The 27340-nt window shown below is 38.7% G+C and overlaps 1 protein-coding gene across 2 annotated transcripts; it reads right to left on the bottom strand.

Moving 5' to 3' along the window:
- Positions 1 to 1883: 1883 nt before the first annotated feature.
- On the bottom strand, positions 1884 to 27056 carry ARMC10 (armadillo repeat containing 10). Of its 2 annotated transcripts, XM_036246464.1 has the most exons (6): positions 26891 to 27029; positions 16505 to 16653; positions 12277 to 12411; positions 8842 to 9018; positions 3344 to 3415; positions 1885 to 2464 (listed from the first exon to the last, which is right to left on the bottom strand). In XM_036246464.1, the coding sequence occupies exons 1-6, from the start codon at positions 27027 to 27029 to the stop codon at positions 2213 to 2215; spliced, it is 924 nt and encodes a 307-aa protein (XP_036102357.1). In that variant the 3' UTR covers positions 1885 to 2212. The 2 variants fall into 2 exon arrangements, with proteins under 2 accessions (XP_036102358.1, XP_036102357.1); XM_036246465.1 differs by lacking the exon at positions 3344 to 3415 and having other exon boundaries at positions 1884 to 2464; positions 26891 to 27056.
- Positions 27057 to 27340: the final 284 nt, after the last annotated feature.

Genomic DNA, 27340 nt, shown 5'->3' with positions numbered 1-27340 from the left:
TTTTCACTTATCTACATTTTAAAGGGTTTATGTGCAAAATAGAGGAAAAAAAAGGAAAAATAAGACAAACCCATTCTCTTCCTGCCCTTCAGTCTAATGTACTTCATAATACCTTTTAATCTCTTATCCTCTAAGTCAATTTCATTTTCCTCTTTGATTAGCTGGCATCATATCAATGTGAGACTTCATTGAAGTTTCCCTTTCTCCTATGGGACTGAGGAGCACTGATATTCCTCATTGCCCAAGAGGCAGAACCACCAATTAGGAGAAATCACACCTAATAAAAGCCAAGATGTGCCATGACATACAAAGATCTGCTTATGCATTGTCCTTATGTAATTCTTTCTGAGTAGTTAACAATGACTCCCCTCTTTCTCCAGTATTTTGACATTTCAGGTTCAGTGCTCTGATCTCCAGGATATGTGATTATTTATTCAAACTAACAGAAAAAAAGAAGAGGCAGTTTTAGAATCTAATGCTGCTAAAGCACACTGAAACCAGAGCCTGGTTTATAATGTGTGCGTTTTGAATATATATTTTCAGTAAATATAGAGGCAGATTTTAAAAAGTATTATAAAAAAATGTATCTTTCAGCAAATTAATACTTATGTTTGCATCACTGATAAATAAAAGTATTATTCTTAGCCACCATATGTACATTACTACTGTAGTAATTAGGAATTTACACATTTTCATCTCAATATTGAATCCTTTTTCTACTGTAAAAATATTTTTTCCAAGTTTGATTTCTTTATCAGGATAACCATGAGAACAAACATTTTTCTGTTTGAGGATTTTTGACTTCCTGTGGAAATCCATGTCTTTACCAATGGAGTTTAAATTACTGTTAAAGCTTTGCCTTAAATACATGAGTAAGAAAGCTTCTGCTTGCAGTTTGATTTACTTAATACTAAGCATGGTGGTGGTTATGAACTTGAATATTATAAAACCTGGCTGAATTCAAATATATCAATGAACTGTTATAGTAGCTTATGGAGCAAAAATGTTATTAACAGCTGAGCAATTTTCATATATTGTAATTTTAGTCAAGTAAAATCTGGATGAAAATTAATGAATAAAGTACTATCAATTAATAGGAGAAAGCATAACCTTGTGAGTTATTTTTTCCTTTTTATTAAAAAAATTATAAAATTATACCACAGTAAAAATTTCCAACAGTAGAAGAAGGTGTACATAGAAAAGTCATTTCCTCACAACATAGTCCTATGCCCAGTTTGGGTATCATTCTAGAAGTCTGCTGTCCATACAAAAGCATAAATATTTTTCATTTAAAAAACATGTCCATATTTCATGGGTGTCTTTCCATATCAGCACATTCAGACCTGTTTAGTTCTTTAAGACTCGATAATTGATTTAACCAATTGCCTATAGGTGGACACTTTGATTGATCCCAGTATTTTATACACAGCATCTTCATACTGGCACACTGAATGAGAATGGGTGAGTAATAAGAAATCCTTCTCCTAAAAGTTTATAATTTTCATTGACTAGAACAGATTTTAATAATTAGAACAGACTTTTGAAAGCAGTATGGTTAGCTGGCAGGTAGACTCAAGAGCTTAGGATCTCATTTCTCCTAAAAGAACACGGTTATATCTATGGCAGTTCTGAAACAATCACAGCTCTCAGATGAGTTAACTACAAATCACAGCAAACAGCTCTGGCTGGTTTAGCTCAGCGGTTAGAGCGTCGGCCCGCAGACCAGAGAGACCTGGGTTCCGTTCCCGCCAAGGCACGTACCTCGGTGCAGTTTGTTCCCGGGTTGGGGCCGTGTGGGTGGCAGCCAATTGATGTGTCTCTCTCACGTCAATGTGTCTGTCTCTCTTCCGCTCTATCTGAAGATAAATGCAAAAATGTCCTTGGGTGAGGATAAAAAAAAAAAAATCACAGCAAACAGCAGAAGAGTAGCTTACACATAAAAAGGTCACTGTCAATTCATTTAGAGGAAATAAGTGAAGTAGTTCAGCAAATAGCAAAATAAAAAATATTTCAGAATAAGTTGTTATATTCATTTGGTATCAATAAAATGGTCCAAAATAAACCAGAAGACTGTGGCAAGTTACAGCTGTGTAAATGATGAAATCTGATACTTACTGTTTAAATTCAGCAACTGGAAGAATCCCTTTGTAAAGATTAAGTTTATATGCATTACTTCCAGACTGCATTACTCTGGAAAAATATGACCTACTAGTTAGAATTTGGGTATTATTGTTGCCTTTTCCTTCACATCCACATCGTGGTGATTAACTAACGCTCTCATTTTCTGGGCACATTCTTCTCCATATAACAGGAAAAACAGCGAACCTTTAGTGAAAGTAGGCTGAATAGCTAAATGGCTTTCCTTTTTGAGGCAGTTATTTATATTCTGAAATAGTGTAAGCACTCGAAGGAGAATCTCCTTTGCCACGTGGCCATCATAAAGGGAAAGGAATGGGGAATCCACCTAAAATGGGAAACAATTTTGAATATTATTTTTCATGTATATTTTCACATTTCAAAGTTGTTGAGTACATTTAAGAAATCTTATCATAGAAAATTATCCATAAGATTGTATAACATAAATGCAAAATCTTATGTACCCTCACACTGTATAGTAATGGGGAAAAGAGGTTTCATGTTTTAGCTGAAAAATATTTCCTTGGAATCCTAGAATATAATCATTTGGAAAACACCCATTTCCTTTTTTAAGACCCATCATACAGTCTTCATGGGAACTCATTGATTCACCAAACATTTACGACCCACATACCCTGCCGGGCACGGGGATGAGCACATTAGTACAACAGAGTCTTTCCACAGGAGCTGAGATCATTCTAATATGGCACCACTTTTACTTCCTTTAGAACACTTATCTTTTAATTATCTTGTTTGTTGCACATTTTTGTCTCTTCTCCCTACATTGTAAACTCCATGAGGACAAGCACCATGTCATGCTTTACTCTTTGAGTATCTTGGCACTCGGCCCAGCAACTAACACATACCGGGGACTCATTTCATACTAGCATTTCAGGGCATAATAATATACATGTGAACACAAGTCAAGTATAAAAGATGTGATGATATAAATGTACCTCAAATTGGGTAGAGACAGAAAAATTACTATTTTTGCTAGGGAGACCTTTTCAAAAACAATTTTTAAAATTGAAATTACTCAATTACAAAAAATTTAGGAAATTCATGTAGGCAACAAGAATTTAAAAAAAACCAACAATACAATATTGTTCCTTAGAAATAATCCCTGTTAACATTTTAAAAAGGATAAATCTATCCAGATCTATCTGTCCAAATCTATATATTTACAAAATAAATAGGAACTATTTACTTGGGCACCAAGTAGTTCTTCTGTCATGGCTGGATTTCCAGACAAATTCAACAGCAGTTTTAAAACTTGAACCTGAAATTAGAATAATAATGGTGTATTTCAGACTCAGCTAGCTTGAATTTTTCTCTCCCTGTCCTCTTGCCATATCACATTTTAAAGTACTGCCTGTGCTTCAAGGTCTGGCTCAAATTCTCTTACTCCATGGAGGCTTCTCAATTCATCTTATGTAAAAAGCTCCCTCTCCCCCCATAACACTTGGCACAGGTCTCAGAGCATTTACAACACAACTGTCATTTAAACCTTATTTTTCCAATTACATTGTTAGGGAGAATATTGTGAATGTCTTCACGATCCACCCCCACCTACATGCATATCTTAACACAAGGTAGGCTTAACATGTGTTACATAAATTATCTTTATTATGATTACTGTTAGGTGAAATATAATTTTTTGGGGGGCTTAATCCTCACCAGAGGATATTTTTTCCATTGATTTTTTTTTTTTTTTTTTTAGAGAGAGAGTGGGGGGAGGGGGGAGGAGCTGGGGGAGAGAGAGAGAGAGACTTCGATTGGTTGCCTCCCAAACAAGCCCTGACCAGGGCTGGGGATCGAACCTGCAACCCTAGTACTTGTGCCCTTGACCAGGAATAGAACCTTCGGCCCTTCATGCTCGGGCTGACACTAACCACTGAACCACTCTGGCCAGGGCTGAAATATGATCTTGGGGGGGAAAAAAGGAATGTCTCAAAGTTCAGTTTATTTGTATTTAAAGTATGAAAAATGTAAGCTTGGTTACCAAGACTAAATAAATAACAATATGGCCCTTTTTGTAGTAGGTTACAAAGAATCTTTGAGCCTATAATTTTTATTTAAAAAATGTTTTACAATCATTTAAATAGGCAGTGATAGAAATAATCAGCAAACAAATGTTAACTTATAGCCGAGTAGCTAAAATATCAGAATTCTTATCACTTGATAACTGAAACTTAGTAATAAAAAACTCAAATAGAATTCCTACTTTAAAAACAGAGTTCATGTAAAATTATACTTCCTACAAGGTAATTGATATTAGAGTGAGGACCAGGGAGGGGGTTCTGAAGTCAGGAAATGGTGACAAATGTGCTCTCCGCTAGATCTGAAAAGGAATGTAGATATTTATTTTACAAAACTTTCTTTGATTACAAAGGCACTATGTGTTTATTAGAGAATATTAATAGAAAAAAGAAAAGCACAAAAAGGAAATTCATCCATATTTCCATGACTAGAAATGATCACTATAAGTTTTGGTATTTTCTCCTGGTCTTTATACACCTATTCTATATACTCATATATTCCTTTGATCATGTTGTACATACTAATTTGTTCATTAAGCAGAATATATGGCTTTGCTTAATTTTTTTAAACTGCTTAATTTTTTTTCCTGTGGAAAACTACATGACATATTGATATTAAACTTTATTTTCTTTAAAATTAATACGTGATCATGATAAACTTCAAACAATGCAGGAGAGAATAGGTAAAAACCAAAGCCACCATCCGATCTGCCCACTGCACTCTCCAGTGTAAAGCGTGGGTAAGTTTCTTGTATATGTGGAGATCACGTTTTTCCAATAGACATCCTTTATCAAACCACAGCCTCTTAAAGTAAAAGAGTAGAGATGACTTCTGGCCTTTCTTCAGTGTACTCCCCGGAGTCACTGTCAGATCTGGTCTGGCCTGACTGGCTGCTGGCAACACCGACAATAAGTGTTAGGAGTAAAAATTTGTCTTCAACATCAATGAAGTTTTGATTAAGAAAACAGGGACAAGAGTTCTGAAATAGGATGGTCCCAAACCTATGAAATAAGCCTGGATGAAGTCAACAGAATCTAAAAGGCCTACTATTGGTCAATGATGGCATGTTTACAACCAGGAAACAGTAACTACAATAGCTATACAGTATCTTGAACTAAAATTTGACGTTACTATGTTCTATAGAAGAGAGTTAAACATGAAAAAAAATAAAGAATATATAGAGTCCAATTACAGAATAAACTGCTATATGTATTTTGATCTGAAACCATATTAAGTCTGTCTTTATCATGTGCCATCTTGTGGTGACTGAGATTTTTTTTTCAAAATATGTTTTTATTGAATTTTTAGAGGAAGGGGGAGAGAGAGGAACATTGATGTGAGAGAGAAACATCAATCAGCTGCCTCCTGTACGCCCCCTACTGGGGATCGAGCCCGAAACTCCTGCATGAGTCCTGACCAGGACCAATCAGTCCATGGGATGATGTTCAATTCACTGAGACACACTGGCTGGGTTGGGACATTTCTTTTAAGCCATTAATTTTCTTTGCTTTCACTGCAGATGTAGCAAACACAGTTTATTTACATTAATCTTCCACTGTTGGTATTTAGTTATGAATCAGTGTTGTACCCAAAAGGTTATGATAGTACAGTGAGATCACTTATTAAAAATAAGATTTAAAACAAGTCATTTTGGTGGTTATTTACTAAGAAAATATCTAAAATAGAAACATTTTCCTACTTACAAATGGATTACTATCCAAAAGTTCATTTGCAAGTAGGAACTTTATTTATTTATACAAAATTTTTTTTCCCCCTTTATTGATTTTAGAGAGAAAGGAAGTGAGAGGGAGAGAGAGACAGAAACATCCATGACAGAGAACACTGATTGGCTGCCTCCTGCATGCCCCCCACTGGGGATTTGACCCACAATCTGGGCATGTGTCCTGACCAGGAATTGAACCAGCGACCTCCTGGTGCATGGGTCAATGCTCAACCACTGAGCCACACCAGCCAGACTAAATTATTTTTTTAAATAAACAATGTTATAATTGGTGGTTAGATTCCCAGACAAACCAAAAAAGCAAATCTTCTATTCCAGAAATACTGTACTAGGCAATGTAATGGAAAAACAAAACAAATAGAACGTATTATTGTGTGAGCCACCTTTTTAATTTTTTTTATAATCCTTACCTGATGATACATTTTATTTATTGAGAGAGGAAGGAAGGGGAAGGGAGTGAATGAGGAGGAGGGGAGAGGGGAGAGAGAGAGAAACATCAACTTGTTGGTAGCTTCCCATGTGTGCTTTGAATGGGGATCTAATCTGCAACCTAGATATGCACCTTGACTGGAAATCTAACTGGCAACTTTCGGTGTATGAAACAGTGCTCCAACCAACTGAGCCATCCGAGCAGGGCATGAGTCACCTTTTAAAAAGTCTTAACATATATAAAAACACTGACCAAATCTCAGACAGATCTCTACAGCCCCAAGGACAGACTCGCCTACCTCTGGACTCAGCTTTCCTCTGGGGTTTGGATAAGAGAACTGCAGAGACACAGAGGAGAGATTTTTTTCTATAGCTGCAAGGCCATGGGGAGAGAAAAGGGAGTTTTTATGGGTTCCCAGGAGCTGGAAATTTCCTTGGTGTCCTGGAGAAAGACATGGTAATGGGTGCATACATTTTGGAAAATGACTATGGATGGATCAATATTGTTAAAATATTACTAATATAATTATTACATTTAATTTTGAATGCCTTTGGGTACATCCAAATAAGTATGGCTACTGGAAATATGGAAAGTCCATAAGAAACATCTCAGAACATATTTTAAAAGGACTATAATGAGGCTCCACTGTAATCACAATTTGATAACCTCAGAAATAACTTCAGTGAAGTTGAGTATTTAGAGTCTGGATTCGCATTAGGTTCTTCTACAACGCTTGTGTATTTTGCCCAGCCAGGTGGCTCAGTTGATTGAGTGTTGTCCTGTGCACCAGGAGGGATCCAGGTTCAATTCCCCATCAGGGCACATAACTAAGGTTGTGGGTTTGATCCCTAGACAGGGTGTATATAGGAAGCAACCAATTGATGTTTCTCTTACACATCAATGTTTCTCTCTTTCTTTCTCTCTCCTTTTCCTTCCCTCCCTCCCTTCTTCTCTCTCTATAAAGTCATGAAAATATCGAGTGAGGATTTAAAACAATAATAAAAAATAAAATAAAGTAAAATGCTTATGCATTTTCCCGTCAACTGTGCCAGAAAACAGAGACCAATATAGTAAAACACTGATAGATCAACCCAGCAAATCATAAACTTTGATTAGTCTACCTTCTGTTTTTATGCTATTTCTTGAAAAATGGCACTTGATAGGAATACACACTAATATGAGGGGTTACCCAAGTAACTTTCATAGGGTGCTTCTTTGATCCTACTTAATTCAGCTCAATCTATTGTCTCCTACGTCTACATAACAGGTTAAAGTGAAGCAAGGAAACATCCATTACTAAAACTTAAAAAAGTAGTTTTAAAAAGATTTTTCAATCAACAATGGGTGAATCAAAAAAATGTTTTAACTCTAAGGTAAGCAAAAATCCAATTAACCAGCAATATCACTCAAAGATGCCATTTTTATTGTTGTTGTTAATCCTCACCTGAGGATATTTTTCTTAAATTTTTTTTTTCTTTATTGATTTTGGAGAGAGAAAGGGAGAGGAAGAGAGAGAGACAGAACATCAATTACAGAGAATATAGATTGGCTGCCTCCTGCATGCCCCACACTGAGGATTTGGCCCACAACCGGGGCATGTGCCCTGACCAGGAATTGAACCAGTGACCTCTTGGTGTATGGTTCGATGCTCAACCACTGAGCCACACCGGCTGGGCAACCTGAGGACATTTTTCCATTGATTTATTTTATTTTATTTTATTTTTTTTTAGAGAGAGTGGAAGGGAAAGGGGGAGAGAGAAACATTGATGTGGGAGACACATTGATTGGCTGCCTCCCACATGACCCTGACCAGGGCCCGGGATAAAACCTGCAACCCAGGTATGTGTTTTTGACCAGATTGAACCCAAGACCCTTTGGTCTCAGGGCTGATGCTGTCAGCACTGAGCCAAACTGGCCAGGGGCAAAGACAATCAGTGTTCCTGTATCTGGTTGGGTGGGGGAAGCTAGTTACCTTTAGGGAAAGGTAAACTGATGTGCAGAAAACCAAATAAATAGCAATCTATTGATAAGCAAAACATACTATTTTCTTTTTTTTTTTTATCCTCACCTGAGGACATTTTTGCATCTATCTTCAGATAGAGCAGGCGGGAGAAAGGGAGGAAGAGAGAGAGAAACATCGATGTGAGAGAGATACATCAAGTGGCTGCCACCCACATGACCACAACTGGGGCCAGGGACAAATGCCAATGGAGGTACATGCCCTTCGCAGGAACCAAATCTGGGACTCTCCGGTCCATGGGCCGACACTCTAACTGCTGAGCCAAACCAGCCAGGGCCATATTATTTTCACAAGTTAATTTTGAAATTCAATATTAGGGGACAAAAATAATTTACTTTTTTGGATCCATGTAAGGGTTTTTAATAAACTCTAACTAAATCTCTGTTTTTTTGAGAGACTTGAAAATTCAATTCCAGTCTCATAAGCCTGATGCAATAGCTCTTTGTATTTCAAGTAATAACACTTCCTTCGTACCTTGGTACTTCCATTTCCTGTAAGCAACACTTGGAACAGGTCTGTAATGTAATTGGTAAGCATATGCTGATGGTCATTGGTAACTGTCATGTTTGTTAACAATCTCAGTCCTGCAAGTTGCACGGGGGAGTTCAGGGGACAAGAGAAGACATCCTCACAGACTTGATGGACGTATACCTGGAGGCAGGAGAAAAAAAAGTGAGCATCTTAGAATTTCCAAAATTTTTCTATTGAACAGTAACTTCCTGCACAGTGGAACAGGGTGAATGTTCAGGATGAGACTGGCTCATCATAAAAGACATTTCTTTCCAACTTTCAGAGTTTGGTGACCTTTTTAAAAAGATGGATTTGTTAACGCCAGGCACTATGCTGAGCATTTTATAAATATACCTCACTTAATTTGTAAAACTCTAATGAGGTACGTGTTATTATTAATATCTTACAGAAAAGGACTTTGAAGTCTTCAAGGAATTTGCATCCTTTGCCCAGTATATACCAGCTGCTGGGGGAGCAATGTCTAATTCCAGAGGCTATGTTCTCAACACCAGTGGCCTCTTACTTGTTGGGCACCTCCCAACTCAGTCTACTTACTGAGTCAACTGGTCTGAGCATACCAGAATTAACTATCTTAATAGTAGGGTCTAGGAGGTACATCAATTTAGAAGTAAAGAAGGGGTGGGGGAGTAAAACAGAATTGTGCTGTAGAATTAGTCCTATCAAAAATAAGCAGAAGCAAAACTATATTTGGCCCAAGGTTCATATATACCTAGGGGTATACATATGAACTACTCCTTCATAATACTGTTACCACCACTGGCAAAATGTAATGCAATGCCAGCAGTAGTTCAATTTCACTCATGATAGAATTAAACCCAGTGTGATGGAAAGTTTTTTGAACTCTATTTTCTATGTCTGGCCATGATCTTTCCACTTTGGAAATACTGTATCTCGCAGATTGTTGGTAAGCTAAATCTGAACTTCACCAAAAGTTCTAACTGGTAAGAAAAATTCCTAATATTAAATGCTAAGAAATTGCCAATTGTCTCATAAGCCAGTATTAACATTTAAAAAATATCAAGATATATCCATGTTACCACAGAAACTAAAGCAATGGTAGTAAAGCAAAGAGAGATTAAAATTTTAATCGGTTTCAAGATCTACAATATGTTTAGACGTCAACTGGCTTTCTTGGGTTACAATTTCATTACACATCCATTCTTTTTTAAAAAACGGCATTTCCTTAGCTCTTTATAAATCATATTTCTGTAAGATACTGATGTCTCTCAAAGCATTTCCTAAAATGTGTTGAGCATTTACATCCCTACTATCTCTGAACCTTTTGCCATTTCAGTTCTAGCAACAAGATGACCAGCCCTGGCTGGTTTGGCTAAGCGGATAGAACACCAGCCCGCGGTCCAGAGAGACCTGGGTTCGGTTCCCGCTAAGGGCATGTGCCTCGATTGCGGTTTGTCCCCGGCCCCAGTTGGAGTTGTGTGGGTGGCAGCCAGTCGATGTGTCTCTCTCACATCGATGTTTCTCTCTTCCTCCCTCTCGCTCTATGAATGCAAAAAGTGTCCTCAGTTGAGGATTAATATAAAAAACCAAAACCAAAAACAACAACAAAAAAAACACCAAGATGGCCAAATGGGCCAGCTCAGTTATTCCTGGAGCCGTGCCCACCTTACCTGTTCCTTTCTCTTGGGATTCCCTCCTCTCCAACTCTACCTATAGAAAACTTAGACCTTAAGAGCCAGGTTGTACTCCACCTTTTACAGAAACTTTTTGATAATATCTCCCTTTTCTACATACTCAACGATGTTTTTACTTAAATTTTTTCTTAAAGTATTTCATCATGTTTTGCCTTGATTACAACTGTTATGAATTTACCTTATCACTCTCTTCTAGTTTTCTTAAAAGACATTAATCATGTTAATTTCTTTCTTTTTAATGTTTTTATTGACTATTTAGACAGAGATAGAAACATCTATGTGAGAGAGAAACATCAATCGGCTGCCTTTCCTGCATGCCCCCTACTGGGAATTGAGCCCACAACCTGGGCATGTGCCCTGACCAGGAATCAAACCAGGACCTCTCAGTCCATGGGACAATGCTCAATCCACTGAGCCACACTGGCCAGGCAATCATGTTAATTTCTTAACTTTGTGCCACAGATCAGTAAGTAGCTCAATAAATGTTGAGTTAACATAATTTCCCAATTTGATGTATCTTTCTGCTAATGTTATCTAACTTTAGGCTGTTTCCTTTACTACACTTGGATTAAAGTAAATTCCCAAATTCAAAAGGTCACTACACCTCTTACTGGCTGGTTCAGATCACTCCCTCCTCTGCCTTGTTATAACCATTAAAAAATAGACAGAGGACCTAAACAGACATTCTTCCAAAGGAGACATACAGATGGTTAACAGGTTCATGAAAAGATGCTCAACATCACTAATCATCAGGAAAATGCAAATCAAAACCACAATGAGATATCACCTTACACCTATCAGAATGACTATCATTAATAAATCAACAAACAAGTGTTGGCGAGGATGTGGAAAAAAATGAACCCTGTGCACTGTTGGTGGGAATGTAAATTGGTGCAGCCACTATAGAAAACAGTATGGAGATTCCTCAAAAAATTAAAAATAGACTATCATATGAATTCCAATTCTGGGTATTTATCTGAAGGAAATGAAATCACTATCTTGAAGAGACAGCTGTACCCCATGCTCACTGAAGCATGCATTATTCACAATAACCAAAGACAAAGAAACAACGTGTCTGTCAACAAATGGATAAAAAAAAAGTGATATACATAATGGAAAATTATTGAGCCATTAAAGAGAAAGAAATTCTGCCATGTGCACCAAAATTATACTAAGTGAAATAAGTCAAACAGAGAAAGACAAATTCAGAATGATCTCCCTTATATACAGAATCTAAAAAAAGCCTAACTTATAGAAACAGAGTAGCAGGGTGTTGCCAGGGGCTGGGGGTGGAGGAAATGAAATGTTGGTCAAAGGGTACAAACTTCCAGTTATAAGATGAATAACTTTTGGGGACTTAATGTACAGCAGGGTGACTATAATTAATAATACAGTAGTGTATAATTGAAAGTTACTAAAAGAGTAGATTTTAAGTATTTTCACCACAGGGAAAAAGAAAGTAATTATGTGAGATAATGGAGGTGTTAGCTAAAGCTATTATGGTGGTACTCATTTTGGAGTATATACATGTATCCAATCACTCTGTACACCTTAAACTCACACAGTGTTATATGTCAATTATACTGCAATAAAGCTAGGAAAGAAAGGTAATTCTTGGCCAAAAAGTTATAAAGGATAGTCTACTAAAATTTCATTACTGACCTTTTCATTATTTTCTTTTTCATTTATAGATAACCTTACACATTTGTGATTTCTGATAGTTTACCTTTATCTTGATTTGATTTTCAATATTCACACTCAGGTTACTCAGTGCATTTAAAGCCTTCTCTTTAATACTGTGGTTGGGATTGTTGATTTTGCTTCCAACAATGGGAATCCCACCCAGTTCACGAATAATGGCCTAAGAGGGAAAAATACAGGACCACAAATTCAATATGCAGCCCCCTGTATTGACTTCTTTGCATCCACAAACACAAATAAAAAAATTAAGGACTCTTTGAAAAACCTTTTCCATATACAACCCATAAATCTTATTTTAAAGAATTACCATCTATAATATTACAGGTAAAAAAATCAATTGAAAATAAAATTAAGGTGTATTTATTTGTTTTGTTTTATATCCTCACCCGAAGACATTTTTACTTTTTTTTTTTGTTCAGAAAGAATGTGAGGGGGAGAGAGAAATAGAGATAGAGATAGAGATAGAGATAGAGAGAGAGAGAGAGAGAGAGAGAGAGAGAGAGAGAAACATTGACATGAAAGGGACACATCGAATGGCTGCCACCTGCATGACCCAACCAGGGCCGGGGACAAACTGCAACCAAGGTATGTGCCCTTAGTGGGAACTGAACCCGGGTCTCTCTGGACCACAGGCCGATGCTCTAACCGCTGAGCCAAACCAGCCAGGGCTTAAGATGTATTTAAACTATAACATGGTGATACACCAAGATTTGCAGTTACTACAATGAAAGTAATTTACAAACAAAATTATTTTACCTTGAAACAAGTTATATCACTTCTTTATATAGGCAAATTTATAAAAGTATTATGATTTAGAATACAAAGCAGTGTTTGTTAAAATGTATTCTTTGTAATACTAATCCCTCAAGATGTTGATGAATGTTCCATTCAAAGAAGAGGAGGTTTGCCCTGGCTGGTTTGCTCAGTGGTTAGAGCATTGGCCCATGGACCAATGAATCGCGGGTTTGATTCTGTCCCTAGTCAGGTCATGTGGGAGGCAGCCAGTTGATGTGTCTCTCTCACATCAATGTTTCTCTCTCTCTCCCACTCTATCTGAAGATAAATAAAAAAATATCCTTGGGTGAGGATTATAAAAAAAAAGGGTGGGGGGGTTATGGTTAAGCAAGTGTGAGAAACTTTGGGTATAACAAGAGTAAACATATTTTAAAAAAATTTTTATTCCTGTCCGGCTGGTGTGGCTCAGTGATTGAGCATCGACCCATGCACCAAGACGTCGCCGGTTCAATTCCCAGTCAGGACACATGCCCAGGTTGTGGGCCTGGTCCCCAGTGGAGGGCATGCAGGAGACAGCCAATCAATGCTCTCTCTCATCGATGTTTCTATCTCTCTCTCCCTCTCACTTCCTCTCTCTCTCAAATCAATAAAGGAAAAAAAAATTTAAAAAAAAATATTTTATTCCTTACCTGAGGGTATTTTTCTATTTTATCTTCAGATAGAGTGGGAGGGAGGAAGGGAGAGGGAGAGAAACATGTATGTGAGAGGAACACATCGACTGGTTGCCTCCCAGATGATCCTGACCAGGGCTGGGGACAAATTGTAACCGAGGTACATGCCCTTGACCAGAATCGAACCCGCGACTCTTTGGTCCACTGGCTGACGCTCTAACCACTGAGCTAAACTGGCCAGAGCATAAACATATTTCTTTATTGTGATACATGAATGTTCATGTGCATTGGGAAGCTCCAAGAGGGGAATATTGAATATAATATAGCTGAATCGTGAAAAACACGTTTGAAATGCATGGGTCCACTTATATATGGAGTGTTTTCAATAAATACTATAAATATATTTTTCCTTCTTTATTGTTTCTTAATGATATTTTCTTTTCTCCAGCTTACCTTATTCTAAGAATACAGTATACAATACATATAACAAATAATATGTGTTAATCGACTGTTTACGATGTCAGTAAGGCTTCTGGCCAACAGCAGGCTATTAAGTTTTGGGGGTGTCAAAAGTTACTTGCAGCTTTTCAACTGCACGGCGGTTGTTGTGTTTAACACCCAAATTATTCAAGAGTCAACTGAATTGCTAACTGTACAAAAAAAGAGGGTCATTTTTCAATGGTGAGGGGATAGGAGGAACACCTATTAACATCATGCAGAACTAGAGTTCTACAGTTTGAAAAACAGTTTCCAAATTTCCAAAGGAAAAATAACTTAGGAATTTCTCACAATCGATTGTATCACTATGTGCCTTTGGCCCTGACATTGAAAAACACAATTGCGTATGAACAATGCCCAAAGTGGAAACAACACAAAGGTATATCAAATGATGAGCAGGTAAAAAAAAGTGGTCACTCCATACATGAAATGTTATTCAGCAATAAATAGCTGATACATGCTACAAAATAGATCTTGAAAACATTATGCTGAATAATAAAGGACCACATATTGTGTGACTTCATTAGTATGACATGTGCAAAATAGACAAATCTATACTGAAAGTCCAGTAGTGGTTCCCTACGGGTAGGAAGAGTGGACACCAGCACAGGTGGTTGATAAAAGGCACAGGGTTAATTTTTAAGGTGATGAAAATGTTCTAAAATTGATCTGTGATGATCACTGTATAATTCTTTAAATATACAAAAAGCCACTGAATTGCACACTATAAATGAGTGAACTGCACGGTATATTCATTGTATTTTAATAAAACTGTTACCAAAAAACAATTGCTTCCATTGTTACAAGAAACACAGGCTGAAAATGACTACTGTCATTTTTACCAACAGCCCAATACCCTTACTCTACTGTTAAAGGTAGGCATAGCATTGAGAGGAAAAAAAAAACTTTCCTTCTGCAATTCCAGGTTCAGGTTCTTCCCAAGGACTTGTGCTTACTAGGTTACTAGAAAACAGCTGCTGCTTCTTATTTTCCTACTGTAGTACTGCTAGAGCAGATCAAGGCACTATAATTAATGATGAGGGGCACCAACTCCCATTATCCAAGAAAGTACTTATTCACCAGTAGCTATTGACCCACTTGAGTATAGTTTGTTTCAGAGGGATATAAAACTGTGGTATCAGAAAAACCCCAATATAGGCACGCTAATAATATATTAGTTATTCTTTGTTTTTGTTTGCCTGGCATCCCTCTTTCCACGAGGGCATCTCTTCTATCCCATATAGTCCCTGGTGGGACTGCTAGTCAGCTGTGTCCACACCCACCCCTGCTGTATGGCTACAAGATGCTTATGTGAGCCAGGCCTTGCTAACCACGGTCCATGGTGCCTTGACATAGCAACTGAGTCAAAGGGTTGGCACTTGATCCTATACCACAGCGCCACCTTCTGGATAATGAGCTACAGGAATGAAGTCTTCAGAGGCCAGATGCTTTGCTTCCAACCCTGTAAAGAAAACCTCTTCGTGGCCAGAGACACAAAGACCAACACACACAAAGAGAGAAGAGGGAAGAAAGAGAACTCTGATAACACTTTCCATAGCTCTGAACTGTATTCACTTGTGCCTGAAACCAGTGCTATTCTTGGGTGTCCAAGTTAACTGAGCTCAATGTTTTCCCTTTCTGGTTTAAAATAATTTGAGTTGGGTTCTGTCACTTGCAATCAAAACAATGTGAGCAACACAAAAATATTCTTTGTACAGTATTTCATTATAAATCTCTAAAGCTTTATAGTAAACCTTGGCATACTAGGGAAAACTGGACTGAAATAAAGTATCAATTCAAATTAATTTTTTATTCAGGACAATGTTAACAAAGAGGCATTAGGTGAAAATAATAACAAAAACTTTTCTACTCTTTCTCCATGGGGGCACAGACGAAAGAATTCAAAATAAGCTTTTTAGTAAAGTCTCTACTTGTAGAAGCTGTTTACATTGTTGGTACCAGAGTGATCCAGGGACTACCTGCACCAGAACCATCCTCACAAGAGTTATTACAGTGTAAAGCATGTACTTAAGTGTTAGATGCTTTCAATGTTCTGCTGCTGAATTTTAAATAATTTAAAAGGCCAGGCAATGCTGAGTGTTAATTAGATACACTTATTACAAATGTGATACCTGTGACCAACTTTATAGGAATCTAGAAACCTATTAATAAGCACACCACTATTAGGCTGTGCTTTTCAGAAGTAAACAAACCTTATGCTATAGGTATAAGTAGGCACATTGTATACATGAGAAAATTGAGGCTCCAGAAGGTTAACTCTTCAGGGTCACAATTACTGCTGGTGTGTAAGAATGGAAGGAGCCTGTTTGCTGAGACTGGGATACTTACCTGGTTAGCTGAAAAGGCTGCATTGTTACCCACAGTGACCAAAGCTTTCTCAATAATTATAGGATCCTCAGTTAATTCAAGCAGATAAAGGAGTTTCTGAAGTTGTTCAGCATTTAGGACATCATCATATGAACCATTGGTTAAGTCTTCTGCATAAGAAGAAAATTATTTAAAGTTCACCTAAAATCAATATGACATTTAAAAAATTTTAGAAACAGCATTGAGTGCTCTCTAGCCAGGCACTGTGTTAACCACTCTGTGTGCTTTGTCTGATTCAAGTAACCCTAGGAAGAAGATACTATTGTAATTCTCAATTTACAGTTGGGAAACTGAAGCTTATAGATATTAAAAAATTAGTCCCTTGGTATTTTCTTTTAGTAAAACACTGCATGTAAATAATATAATGCCAACTGCATTTTCTGTTTCTTTTAAAAACCAGGTACACCCATCCAATGAAACAACTGCCTATAGGATGTGATTTGCATTAAACAGACCTTTTCTGATCACAATTTTTAGAGCAGTAGGAAAAGTTTTAAGAGGAACCCAATCGTGTTTTTGGTATGGGATTTTGTTTGGTTTATTTGAACAAGGCATTGATGATTGGGAGGCTAGATAGATAACAGTCTGTCTTGCTGTAGCAATGACCAAAAAAAGGTGTCATTCTGAGTAAATACTAGAATAGTCAAATGCTGGATCTGCTCAGTGACTTTTGAAATTACAGTTTTAACCTTTAAAAAGATCCTGTTTGCAGAAATCAGGAAAAGCAAAAACCATTTTATAATGCTATTATTGTGTTATAAACATAGACTGATTCCTTCAAAGTAAAACTATGATTATAGGTCAGACAATGCATGTGTCCACAATACACTCTTGGGGGTGGGGGAAGAGGAGAAGGTTATACAAACTAGGTACTATACGATGTCACATCTGTACTTTTCTTTTTATTTTATTTTATTTTATTTTTTGATCCTCACCCGAGGACATTTTTCCATTTTTTTGTTCAGGTAGAGTGGGAGAGAGAGAGAGGAACAGAGAGAGAGAGAGAGAAACATCTACGTGAAAGGAACACATCGAGTGGCTGCCACCCGCACAACCGACCAGGGCCGGGGACAAACTGCAACCGAGGTACGCACCCTTAGCGGAAACCGAACCCGGGTCTCTCAGGACCGCAGGCCGACGCTCTAACCGCTGAGCCAAACCGGCCAGGGCTGTACTTTCCTTTTTAAAAATATGTATCAAATTATTATAGGTGGTTAACTTTGGGTGCTGGGATTAAAAATGCCTTTTATTTTCTACCCTGTGCGAATGAATACTTTGATATTTTAAAACAATAAATGCATATTACTGCTGTAAACAATAAACATGTATTACTGCTGTAATTAAAATAAGTAGCCCTAGTCAGGTTGCTCAGTTGGTTGGAGCATCGTCCCTCACACCAAAAGTTTGTGGGTTCATTCCAGGTCAGGGTGCATACGGGAGGCAATTGATATTTCTTGTACCATGTTCCTCTCTCTCCAAAATCAGTAAAAACATACCCTCAGGTGAGGATTAAAAATAATAATACGAAGAAATAATTGAGTATATCACTTAAAGAAGAATCACAAAAACTATGAGGGAAAGGGACAAGTATAGATTATGAGAACCAATAAGTGAGATGACGTCCTGAAGAAGCCAAATAAGAAATCAACTCTTAGAAAAATCTAAATGCTAAAAAACTAGCAGAGTCTCACTCCCAAGTTTTATTATCAGGATCTCTGGGCGGACCCTGCCTTTACTCCACTCATTTACACTTTATAAAACAGGGCTCCACCCAAAGAATACTTGAAAAGATAAGTGAAAGAATGACAAATTAGAATGGAAACAATTTTAATTTTACACTCAAGGAAACTGAAGTCAAGATCATTGAAGGATTTGCTAAAGTCACACAGGAGTTAGCAGCAGAGACCAGAAAAATGAAAATACAAAGCTGTAGCCAAGTCACTTAACCTCTTTTTGGGTCTGTTTTCTCATGTGTAAAATAAAAGGGTTGATCTAAGATAATAACTGGTTCCAAAGGTTCCTATTCAACCTGGAAGTTATGAGATTTTATATACATATATATATGGCAGAAATATAATAAATTTAACTAAGCCATACTTCCAAGACATTTCAAAATCCGATTACTTCTTTTATTTTTATTTTTCTCTATTGATTTTAGAGAGATCAAAACATCAATGACAGAGAACCTCGACTGGCCGCCTCCTGCATGACCCTCACTGGGGATCAAGCCCACAATCTGGGCATGTTCCCTTGACCCATTCCGCAGGTTGAGCGACGAGGACTCTAGAGGGGGAGTGAGGATGAGGAGGGACAAGAGACCGAAAAATGGAGACAAGACAGGGCTCTAATCAAGTCTAGTTTATTCTGGGGAGATCCACAGTATATATAGGGCAAGAAGTAGAAAAACAAGAACATTTGTTGCCAAGCGATGTTTGTGGCAACCACCCTGAAGCAATTTCAGGTAAATATCACATAAATATCCAGGGTGGAACAAAAGATAAACAGAGCATAACTGGCTGAGTAAATGGTTACTTAAAGAATGCAGAAACATTGTATACAGAGATATCCTGCCTTGGGGCAGGAGATGGCAGAGCAGATTGTAACAAAATGGATGCCATGCAAACAGTCTCCCACATGCCCTGACTTGGGAATCTAAGGGGGGGTGGGGGCTCTTGGTGCATGGGTCGACGCTCAACCACTGGGCCACACTGGCCGGGCAAAATCTGATTATTTCTTTATGCACTTCCACACAAAGCCATTTAAAAAAATTTTTTATAGATATACAAATAATTTATAAATGGTTAAGTAAAATTTTACAGGGAAAAGTGTTAAATCATAGAATTTTCACTTGAAGGGAAGAGGTGCAATGTGGTATTTTGAAGTAAGCCAATGCTAAGACATTTGAGTGTCTAGTTTAATTCCAGCTAAGCTACTTACCAGCTGAGAGACTTAACCTCTCTAAGCATTAGATTCTTCATTTACTATATGGGAGTTAATAGTGCCTGGCCTCAAAGCAGTTTTGTGCTTCAAATACTGTGAAGACCAGAAATATTTTAGTTATTAGTTTTATTAATAGGACACATGGCTGGTTAACAACAAAACTGGCTCTAGAATCCAGATCTTTTCACTCCCAGTCCATTTCTCTCTCCCCTACCCCATACACCACCATTCCTCTTAATCTATTAAAATGATGAGCCCTATTTAAATTTTGTAAATAAATACTAAATTCTCTGCTTGAATTTTTAATGAAAACCATGTGTTACTTTTTCAGTAAAGAAATAAACCTAAAACTCTAAACCCTTTGCAGTGGTTCTCAACCTTCCTAATGCCGCGACCCTTTAATACAGTTCCTCATGTTGTGGTGACCCCCAACCATAAAATTATTTTCGTTGATACTTCATAACTATAATTTTGCTACTGTTAGAATCGCCATCAGAAATATGTGTTTTCCGATGGTCTTAGGCGACCCCTGTGAAAGGGTCGTTAGACCCCCAAAGGGGTCACAACCCACAGGTTGAGAACCACTGTTGTAGAGTCTGATGATCACCCAATTATCCAGCTTTTCCACTGGTGAATTTTTGAACTGCTGTTACACAGGTGAGCAAACATGTATCATAGGTCTGCACTTAGCTTTGTGCCAACAAGACTGAAAGAATTTTGGGCTTAGTGGTTCTCCATTCCCTTGGGTAAACTGAGGAAATACTACAACTCAAAGGAAATGAAAAGTGTCTACCAAATAATAACAATAGCAAGGTAAACATCAAGATAACTGTCATGATACAGACTCATTCCAAACAGGTACTTAATATGCTTTTCTGTTTGTGTAGTCCTATGTCCTTCATTTAAAATTATCTTCATACAGGCTTCTTGCTAGATGTACTCTTAGTTTTTAAAGTTTTTATTACTATCATAAATAAAATCTTTCCCATTAAAATTTTAAAGTGGTGCCCTGGCCAGTTTGGCTTAGCAGTTAGAGCATCGGCCCGCAGACCAGAGAGTCCTGGGTTCGGTTCCTGCTAAGGGCACGTACCTCGGTTGCGGTTCGAGCCTGGACCCGGTTGGGGTTGTGCGGGTGGCAGTCAGTCAATGTGTCTCTCTTCACGTCAATGTTTTTCTCTCTCGCTATTCCTCCCTCTCTCCCCCTCGTTCTGTCTGAAGATAAATGCAAAAGTGTCTTAGGATAAAAAAAAAAATTGAAGTGGTTACTGCTTATATACAAAAAACTACTAATTTGGGTATATTTATCTGGTATTCAAGTTACTTTATTAAACTCTTATTACGGCTAAAAGTTAGTTGATTCTCTTATTTTTCTAAATAAATCATTATGTCACTTACTAATTATAATTTTGTCCCCTTTCTAATATTTATGCATTGTTTTTTGTCTTATCAAGCTATGACTCCAGGACAAGGTTGAATAGTAGTTGTGACAGCAGGCACCCTTTCTCTTGCCCTTGAATTTAGTAAAGATGCTAGTGTTTCACCATTAAACATAATGTTTGATTTTGGTTTTTGATGGATGCTCTTCATCAACCTAAGAACATTTCCTTCTATTTACTCCTAACTTGCAATTTTTTTTATCAGAAATGATAATTTTCAAATGCTGTACTATTATTAATCCTCACCTGAGGATCCCCCCCCCCCACACTGATTTTTTAGAGAGTGAGTAAGGGAGGGAGGCGGAAGAAATACGGAGACAGAAACATCGATGTGAGACACACGTCAATTGATTGCTTCTCACATGTGTCCCAGCTGGGGCCAGGGACCAAACCTGTAACCCAGGTACAAGCCCTTGACTGGGAATTAAATCCACAAACCCTCGGTCCGTAGGCCAATGCTCTAACCACTTAGCAACACAAGCCAGGACTCAAATGCTGTAATAATGATGTGTTTTTGCTTTTACTCTATATTAATGCAATAAATTACATTAATATATTTTCCAATATAAATCTTCCTTACATATTGATTTGGCCTTGGTACTTTAATCCCCTGATGGATATGATTTGCTAATATTTCATTTAGAATTTCTATTCATAATTGAGATAAATTTAAAGTACTTTAATGCTATTCTTGTCATGTATTGGTATCAGGTGAAGTGAACTGCAATGGTTTCCATCTTTTTCAATGCTCTCAAACAGTCTTAACAGTACAGAAATTATAAATTTCTTAAACTTTAAGACAAAGAAAAGATCACCTGGTTATGGTTCAAGAGGGTGATATAGAAGATACTGAACTCACCTCTTCCCACAGACATACTGAATCTACAACTACATAGTGCACAATTCCCTGTGAAAGAAATTCAGAAAATGAGTGATTCCTACCATCCAGTAAACACGACAAAACCTTGCCATAAACCCCACCCTTGCTGCAGCGACACACAACTGGGAGGGAATTCACACTTCAGAATCTCCCAGAGGAGTGAAGGGTTTGGATGCTACATTCTGTGGCCAAATTTTTAAGACTTCCACCTGAGAGATAGGTCCCCAAAATGTCTAGCTTTAAAAGAATGGGGCTTGCATCCACAAGGCCCACAAGGCTATGGCGAATTAAGAGACAGTTATCAAAGGGCTTGTGCAGACTGCTTCTGATAACACCCCAGGGCCCAGCAGAAGCAGTAGAATGAAATCAGTTCCCCCCTCCCCAGAAAGAGGCCTATTTGTTTATCTTAATAACTGTGGCCTACAGAGCAAGCATCAATTTAACCTACACATGAAGTGAACATCAGTAGAAGGAAGGAAATAAAGATGAGAGCAGAAATAAATGAAACGGAAACTGAGAGGTGGGGAAACTCTTCCAAATTTATTTTAAGAGACCAGAATTACCCTGATATCAAAACCACACAAGGATGCCGTAAGAGAAGAAAACCATAGGCCAATATTCCTAGTGAACACAGATGCAAAAATCTCAAAAAAATATAGGCAAACTGAATTCAACAATACATTAAAACATTCATACAACATGATCAACTGAAACTTACTCCCGGGGTGCAAGGATGGTTCAACATCTGCAAATCAGTCAATGTGATACACCACTTCAAAATAAAAGGTAAATATCATATGATCATCTCAATAGATGTAGAAACATGATTTGACAAAATTCAAAATCCACTTATGATAAAAACTCTCAACAAAACAAATATAGACGTATTGTACCTTAACATTACTACAGACCATATATGACAAGCCCACAGTTAACATCATACTGATGGTGAAAAGTTTTCCTCTAAGATCAGCAATAAGACAAGGATATGCACTCTTTTATTTAACAGAGTATTGGAAGTCCTAGCCAGAGCACTTAGCAAATAAAAGGCATCCAAATTGGAAAAGAAGTAAACTGTCACTATTTGTATGATGTAAGACAGAAAACCCTATAGACTCCAGACATAAACTCACATATGCATGATCAATTAATTTATGACAAATGAGCCAAAAATATACAATGGGGAAAGGATAGTCTCTTCAGTAAGTGGTGGTAGAAAAAGTGGAGAGCTACATGCAAAAGATAAAACTAGACTATTATTTTACACCATACACAAAAATCAGTTCAAAATGGATAAAGATTTGAAAGTAAGATGTGAAACTGTAAAACTCCTAGGAGAAAACATAGGCAATAAACTTTTTTTTTTTTTAATCCTTACCCGAGGATATTTTTCCATTTTTTGTTCAGACAGAGTGGGAGGGAGAGAGAGGAGGAGAGAGAGAAACATCGATGTGAAAGGGACACATCGAGTGGCTGCCTCCTGCATGACCCAACCAGGGCCGGGGACAAACTGCAACCGAGGTTCGTGCCCGAACCGAACCCGGGCCTCTCTGGACCGCAGGCTGATGCTCTAACTGCTGAGCCAAACCGACAAATGTCTTGACAAATGTCCTGCATAATTTTTTGGGTTTGACATTAGAAACAAAAGCAGCATAAGTGAAAATAAACAAGTGGGTCTATATCAAAGTACAAAACTCTTGCACAGCAAAGGAAACCATCAATAAAAACGAAAAGATAACCTATGGAATGGGAGAAAAATACTTGCAAATTATGTTAGCTCATAAGGGGGTTAATATCCAAAACTATAAAAAACTCATGCAAGTTAATAGCCAAAAACCCAAAACAATCAGATTAAAAAATGAACAGAAGATTTGAATAGACATTTTTCCAAAGACATAAATAATCATGATAAATAGGTCCATGAGAAAAATGCAAATCAAAGCCACAATGAGTTATCACCTCACATTTGTTAGAATGTCTATCATCAAAAAGACAAGAGATAAGTGTTGGTGAGGACAAAGAGAAAAGGGAACCATTGTGCACTGTTGGTGGGAATGTAAGGCGGATCCTCAAAAAATTAAAAATACCATATAATCCAGCAATTCTACTTCTGGGTGTTATCTAAAGAAAACAAAATCACTACTTTGAAAAGATATCTGAACCCATATATTCATTATTTATAATATATGGAAACTACCTAAGTGTCATTGACAGATGAATAAAGAAAAAGTGGTGTGTATACATATATGTGGATATACAAAATATTATTCAGGCATAGAAAAGGAAATCCTGCCATATGTGACAATATGGATGGATTTCGAGGGCATTATGCTAAATGAAATAAGCAAGGGAGGACAAACTGTATCTCACTTATAAGTAGCATCTAAAAACAAACAAATTCAGATACAGAGAATAGATTGGTGGTTGCCAGAGGTGGTGGTCGCGGGAGGGTGTGGTGGCAGCTCCATGTATAAAATAGGTGGAGGTAGTTAAGAGGTACAAACTTCCAGTTAAAAGATAAATAAATCCTGGGGATGTAATGTACAGCTTGGTAACTATGGTTAACAATATTATATTCTTGAAAATTGCTAAGAGAGTGACTTAAAAGTTCTCATCCAAAGGAAAAAAAATCGTTAACTATGTGTGGTGATGTGTGTCAATCAACTTATTGTGACATATACATATATCAAATCATTATGATTTACATCAAAACTAAAGTGTTATATGTTAATTGTACCTCAATTAAAAAAAGATCACCCTCTAAAATCTAAAAATGATGATGACTAAATGGGTATTTTCAAAGATAAAGGTATAGTATAGCTTCAGGAAGAAGGGACTGTGAGCAGCTTATTTTGTAAGCTTCTTGACTTGTGGTAATGATGATTTTGGAAAATGATAAAATTAAGTTTAAAAGTAAGACTCTGTCAGTCTTCTTCAGTACAAATGAGGTATGTAAGTCCAGGCCACCAGACCAATCACTTATACAGAAACATCTCTGACACAAAACAACAAATTAGGCTTTGTAAGTATAAATGCAAATCTTTTGTAAAAAAGTAGATTTTTCCCTTATGCAAAAAGAGAAAGAGAGCCTCACCCTTCCACTCCCTTTTCTTACAGTATTTCCTTGGGCAAATCTGTCATTCCTTTATCTGTCTCTTTGACATAAATATACTTATTTTTTAAAGCTAAGTAAGCCTCTTGCCACTTTACAACCCAATAAAGTCTTTCTTAGGGGCTTTGGAATTATTTGTTTAAAACAGTTCTCAACCTGTGGGTCGCGACCCCTTTGGGTGTCGAAAGATCCTCTCACAGGGGTCGCCTAAGACCATGGGAAAACACCTATTTCCGATGGTCTAAGGAACTGAGACACGGCTCCTCTATCCATCTCCAGGAGGGTCCGCTCACATGCAGATACGATCACATACAACACGAGGAACTATATTAAAGGGTCACGGCATTAGGAAGGTTGAGAACCACTGGTTTAAAACATAAACATAAAAACAAGTAAAAATAAAATGTAATCATCAAGGAACATCAGATGGAGCTGATATCGTTTCTGATGTTAGGTTTGGCATCTGGCTCCATGTTGTAAACACCTGCTTATCATAAAGGTACTGAGAAGTCTTATTTTCCCTCTGGATAAAGGCTAATACAAATAGCCACCCCAACTACCAATGCAGTTAGGATGACCTATAGGGAGGTGGGCTTCCCTGCACTTCTCTGTAGCAAATGCTGCTGTCAAGTCCTGTCTTGACAGGACAAGCTGTTTATCTTGAGAACATGTATGTAATATAAAATAGGTTACATCTGCCTGGATACATAAAGGGGCAAAAACTCTTTGTCTTTGCAATCCTGTCGCAGACTGCCTGTGATAGGTGTAGAAATCTGGTCAAGTGCTTATTCTGTGCTGGCCTGCTTGTCTCACCACGCCCTGATTAAATAATACAAAAGGCCGACTGTGGAGTTTTCAGAGACAAACTGAGGAAGTGCCAGCTGGCCTGGCTGTCCTCTAAGCGAATTTCTTGTTTTTTAGAACTTAGAAGATGGAGTGAATAGCAGGACAACCCTGACCATAGATGTGTGCTGAGCAGTTCCCTGCCGCCTCAGCTTCCTCCCACTTATCGACAACTGCCTCCGCTTCTGTACTTGCTTGCTTGCTCTCCCCCAAGGCCATCAAGAAATGCCAGATGCAGACATTTGTAACAAGCCCCCTATAAAATAAAAACGTAGCTAAAAGTCGGGGCTGATCTCCAAATCTCCTCTAGAGAACTTGGGATCAGTCGCCGGCCAGCTTTGTCCTCTATTTGTCTTTAATTTGGCTCTGGTGGTCTCTCGGTTCTCTCCCACCACAATTCTATAATAAAGCTATTTAGTTCTTTTCTCCATTTGTAGAGAGGAACGTCTTGGTTGGCAGGTGATTTTAATTATTTCCCTAACAGCTTCCATTATCTGAAATAGCCCTCAGAACATTCAGGAAATTGTTAGAATTCTGAATGCACCTACCAACTTCCGGGCAGAAACCTAATGCTGTACTTGTTGGCCAGGAGGGTTTCCCCCACGCAGACAACTATTCCATTTTGAAACAGCTGTAAGGACATCTATCTCCACCATCCCCCTGCAACTCCGCAAGCACCTGGACTGCGGTGACTTCCAGGTACCTCCCCCTCGGAGAGGCTGGGCTGTGTCCCTTCCAGGGTGACTGCTCCAGGCCCTCACAACCCCCGGTCCAGTCAGGGAATCCCCTTGGTAACCCAAAGGCCGGAAGCAAGATTTTACTTGAAAAGCAATCAACATGCTTTAGAGAAATCGAATCCTCAGCTGTGGCGCCGGGCTCAGGCGGAAAGTTTGGACACTTTTTCATCCCAGCACTTGGAACAAAGAGGTGGAGGCAGGGAAGCGGTCCAGACCCCGAACCCAATCAAGTGGACGATCCGCCCTCTGCACTCGGGCTTCCCTCCCTCCTCGGGCTCGGCTCCTGTTTTCACTCCGAGCACAGGAAAGCCCTGAGCGCCAGCGGCCTCTTCAACACCCATCCTTGGGATAGGCCCGGCCCCCGGCCCCGCACACCTGCCGGGTCCCCCGGGACCTCACCTGCGGACCGCGAGGGACGCAGCCGAAGGCCCCGGCCGCCTCGCCGCTGGCCCCGCGTCAGCCGGTAAATACAGTAGCAGGCGCCGGCCCCCAGGACCAGGCCCGCCGCCACCCAACCCGCGCCCCGGGGGCCGCCCATGCTGCCGCTCGGGCCGGGGCGCCGCGCAGAGCCTGACGCGGGGTGCTCTTGGGCGCAGGGGCCTGCGAAGCCAGCCGGTCCCGCAGTCACCCGACCTGGAGCTCCACCGCGGCAGGAGAAAGGAAATCCGAGTCTGAGCTCCGCCTCTCGGAAACAGCCCGGCGAAAACAGTGAGACAGCCCACTCCGGCCCCGACACATCCCGGCGGCTCCCCCAAGATGGGGCGAGGGGCGGGCTGAGGAGAGCCGGACTCCGTGAAGAACTGCCACCCTGCACCCCGAAGGGGACGCCAGGGGACGCCAGGGGGCTGC

This window comes from Molossus molossus, unplaced genomic scaffold (assembly GCF_014108415.1).
Source record: "Molossus molossus isolate mMolMol1 unplaced genomic scaffold, mMolMol1.p scaffold_m16_p_7, whole genome shotgun sequence".
NCBI lineage: Eukaryota > Metazoa > Chordata > Mammalia > Chiroptera > Molossidae > Molossus > Molossus molossus.
This window is presented reverse-complemented; position numbering and strand designations above follow the sequence as displayed.

Bases quoted from the DNA above. Each gene is read 5' to 3' on its own strand.
- ARMC10 (XM_036246464.1), bottom strand. From the start codon at position 27,029: ATGGGCGGCCCCCGGGGCGCGGGTTGGGTGGCGGCGGGCCTGGTCCTG. The intron at 3,416-8,841 runs GTACGAAGGAAG...TTCTAATTTCAG, and splicing joins CAGGAAATGGAAGTACCAAG to GTTCAAGTTTTAAAACTGCT. The intron at 2,465-3,343 runs GTAAATAGTTCC...TTCCCATTTTAG, and splicing joins AAGAACTACTTGGTGCCCAA to GTGGATTCCCCATTCCTTTC.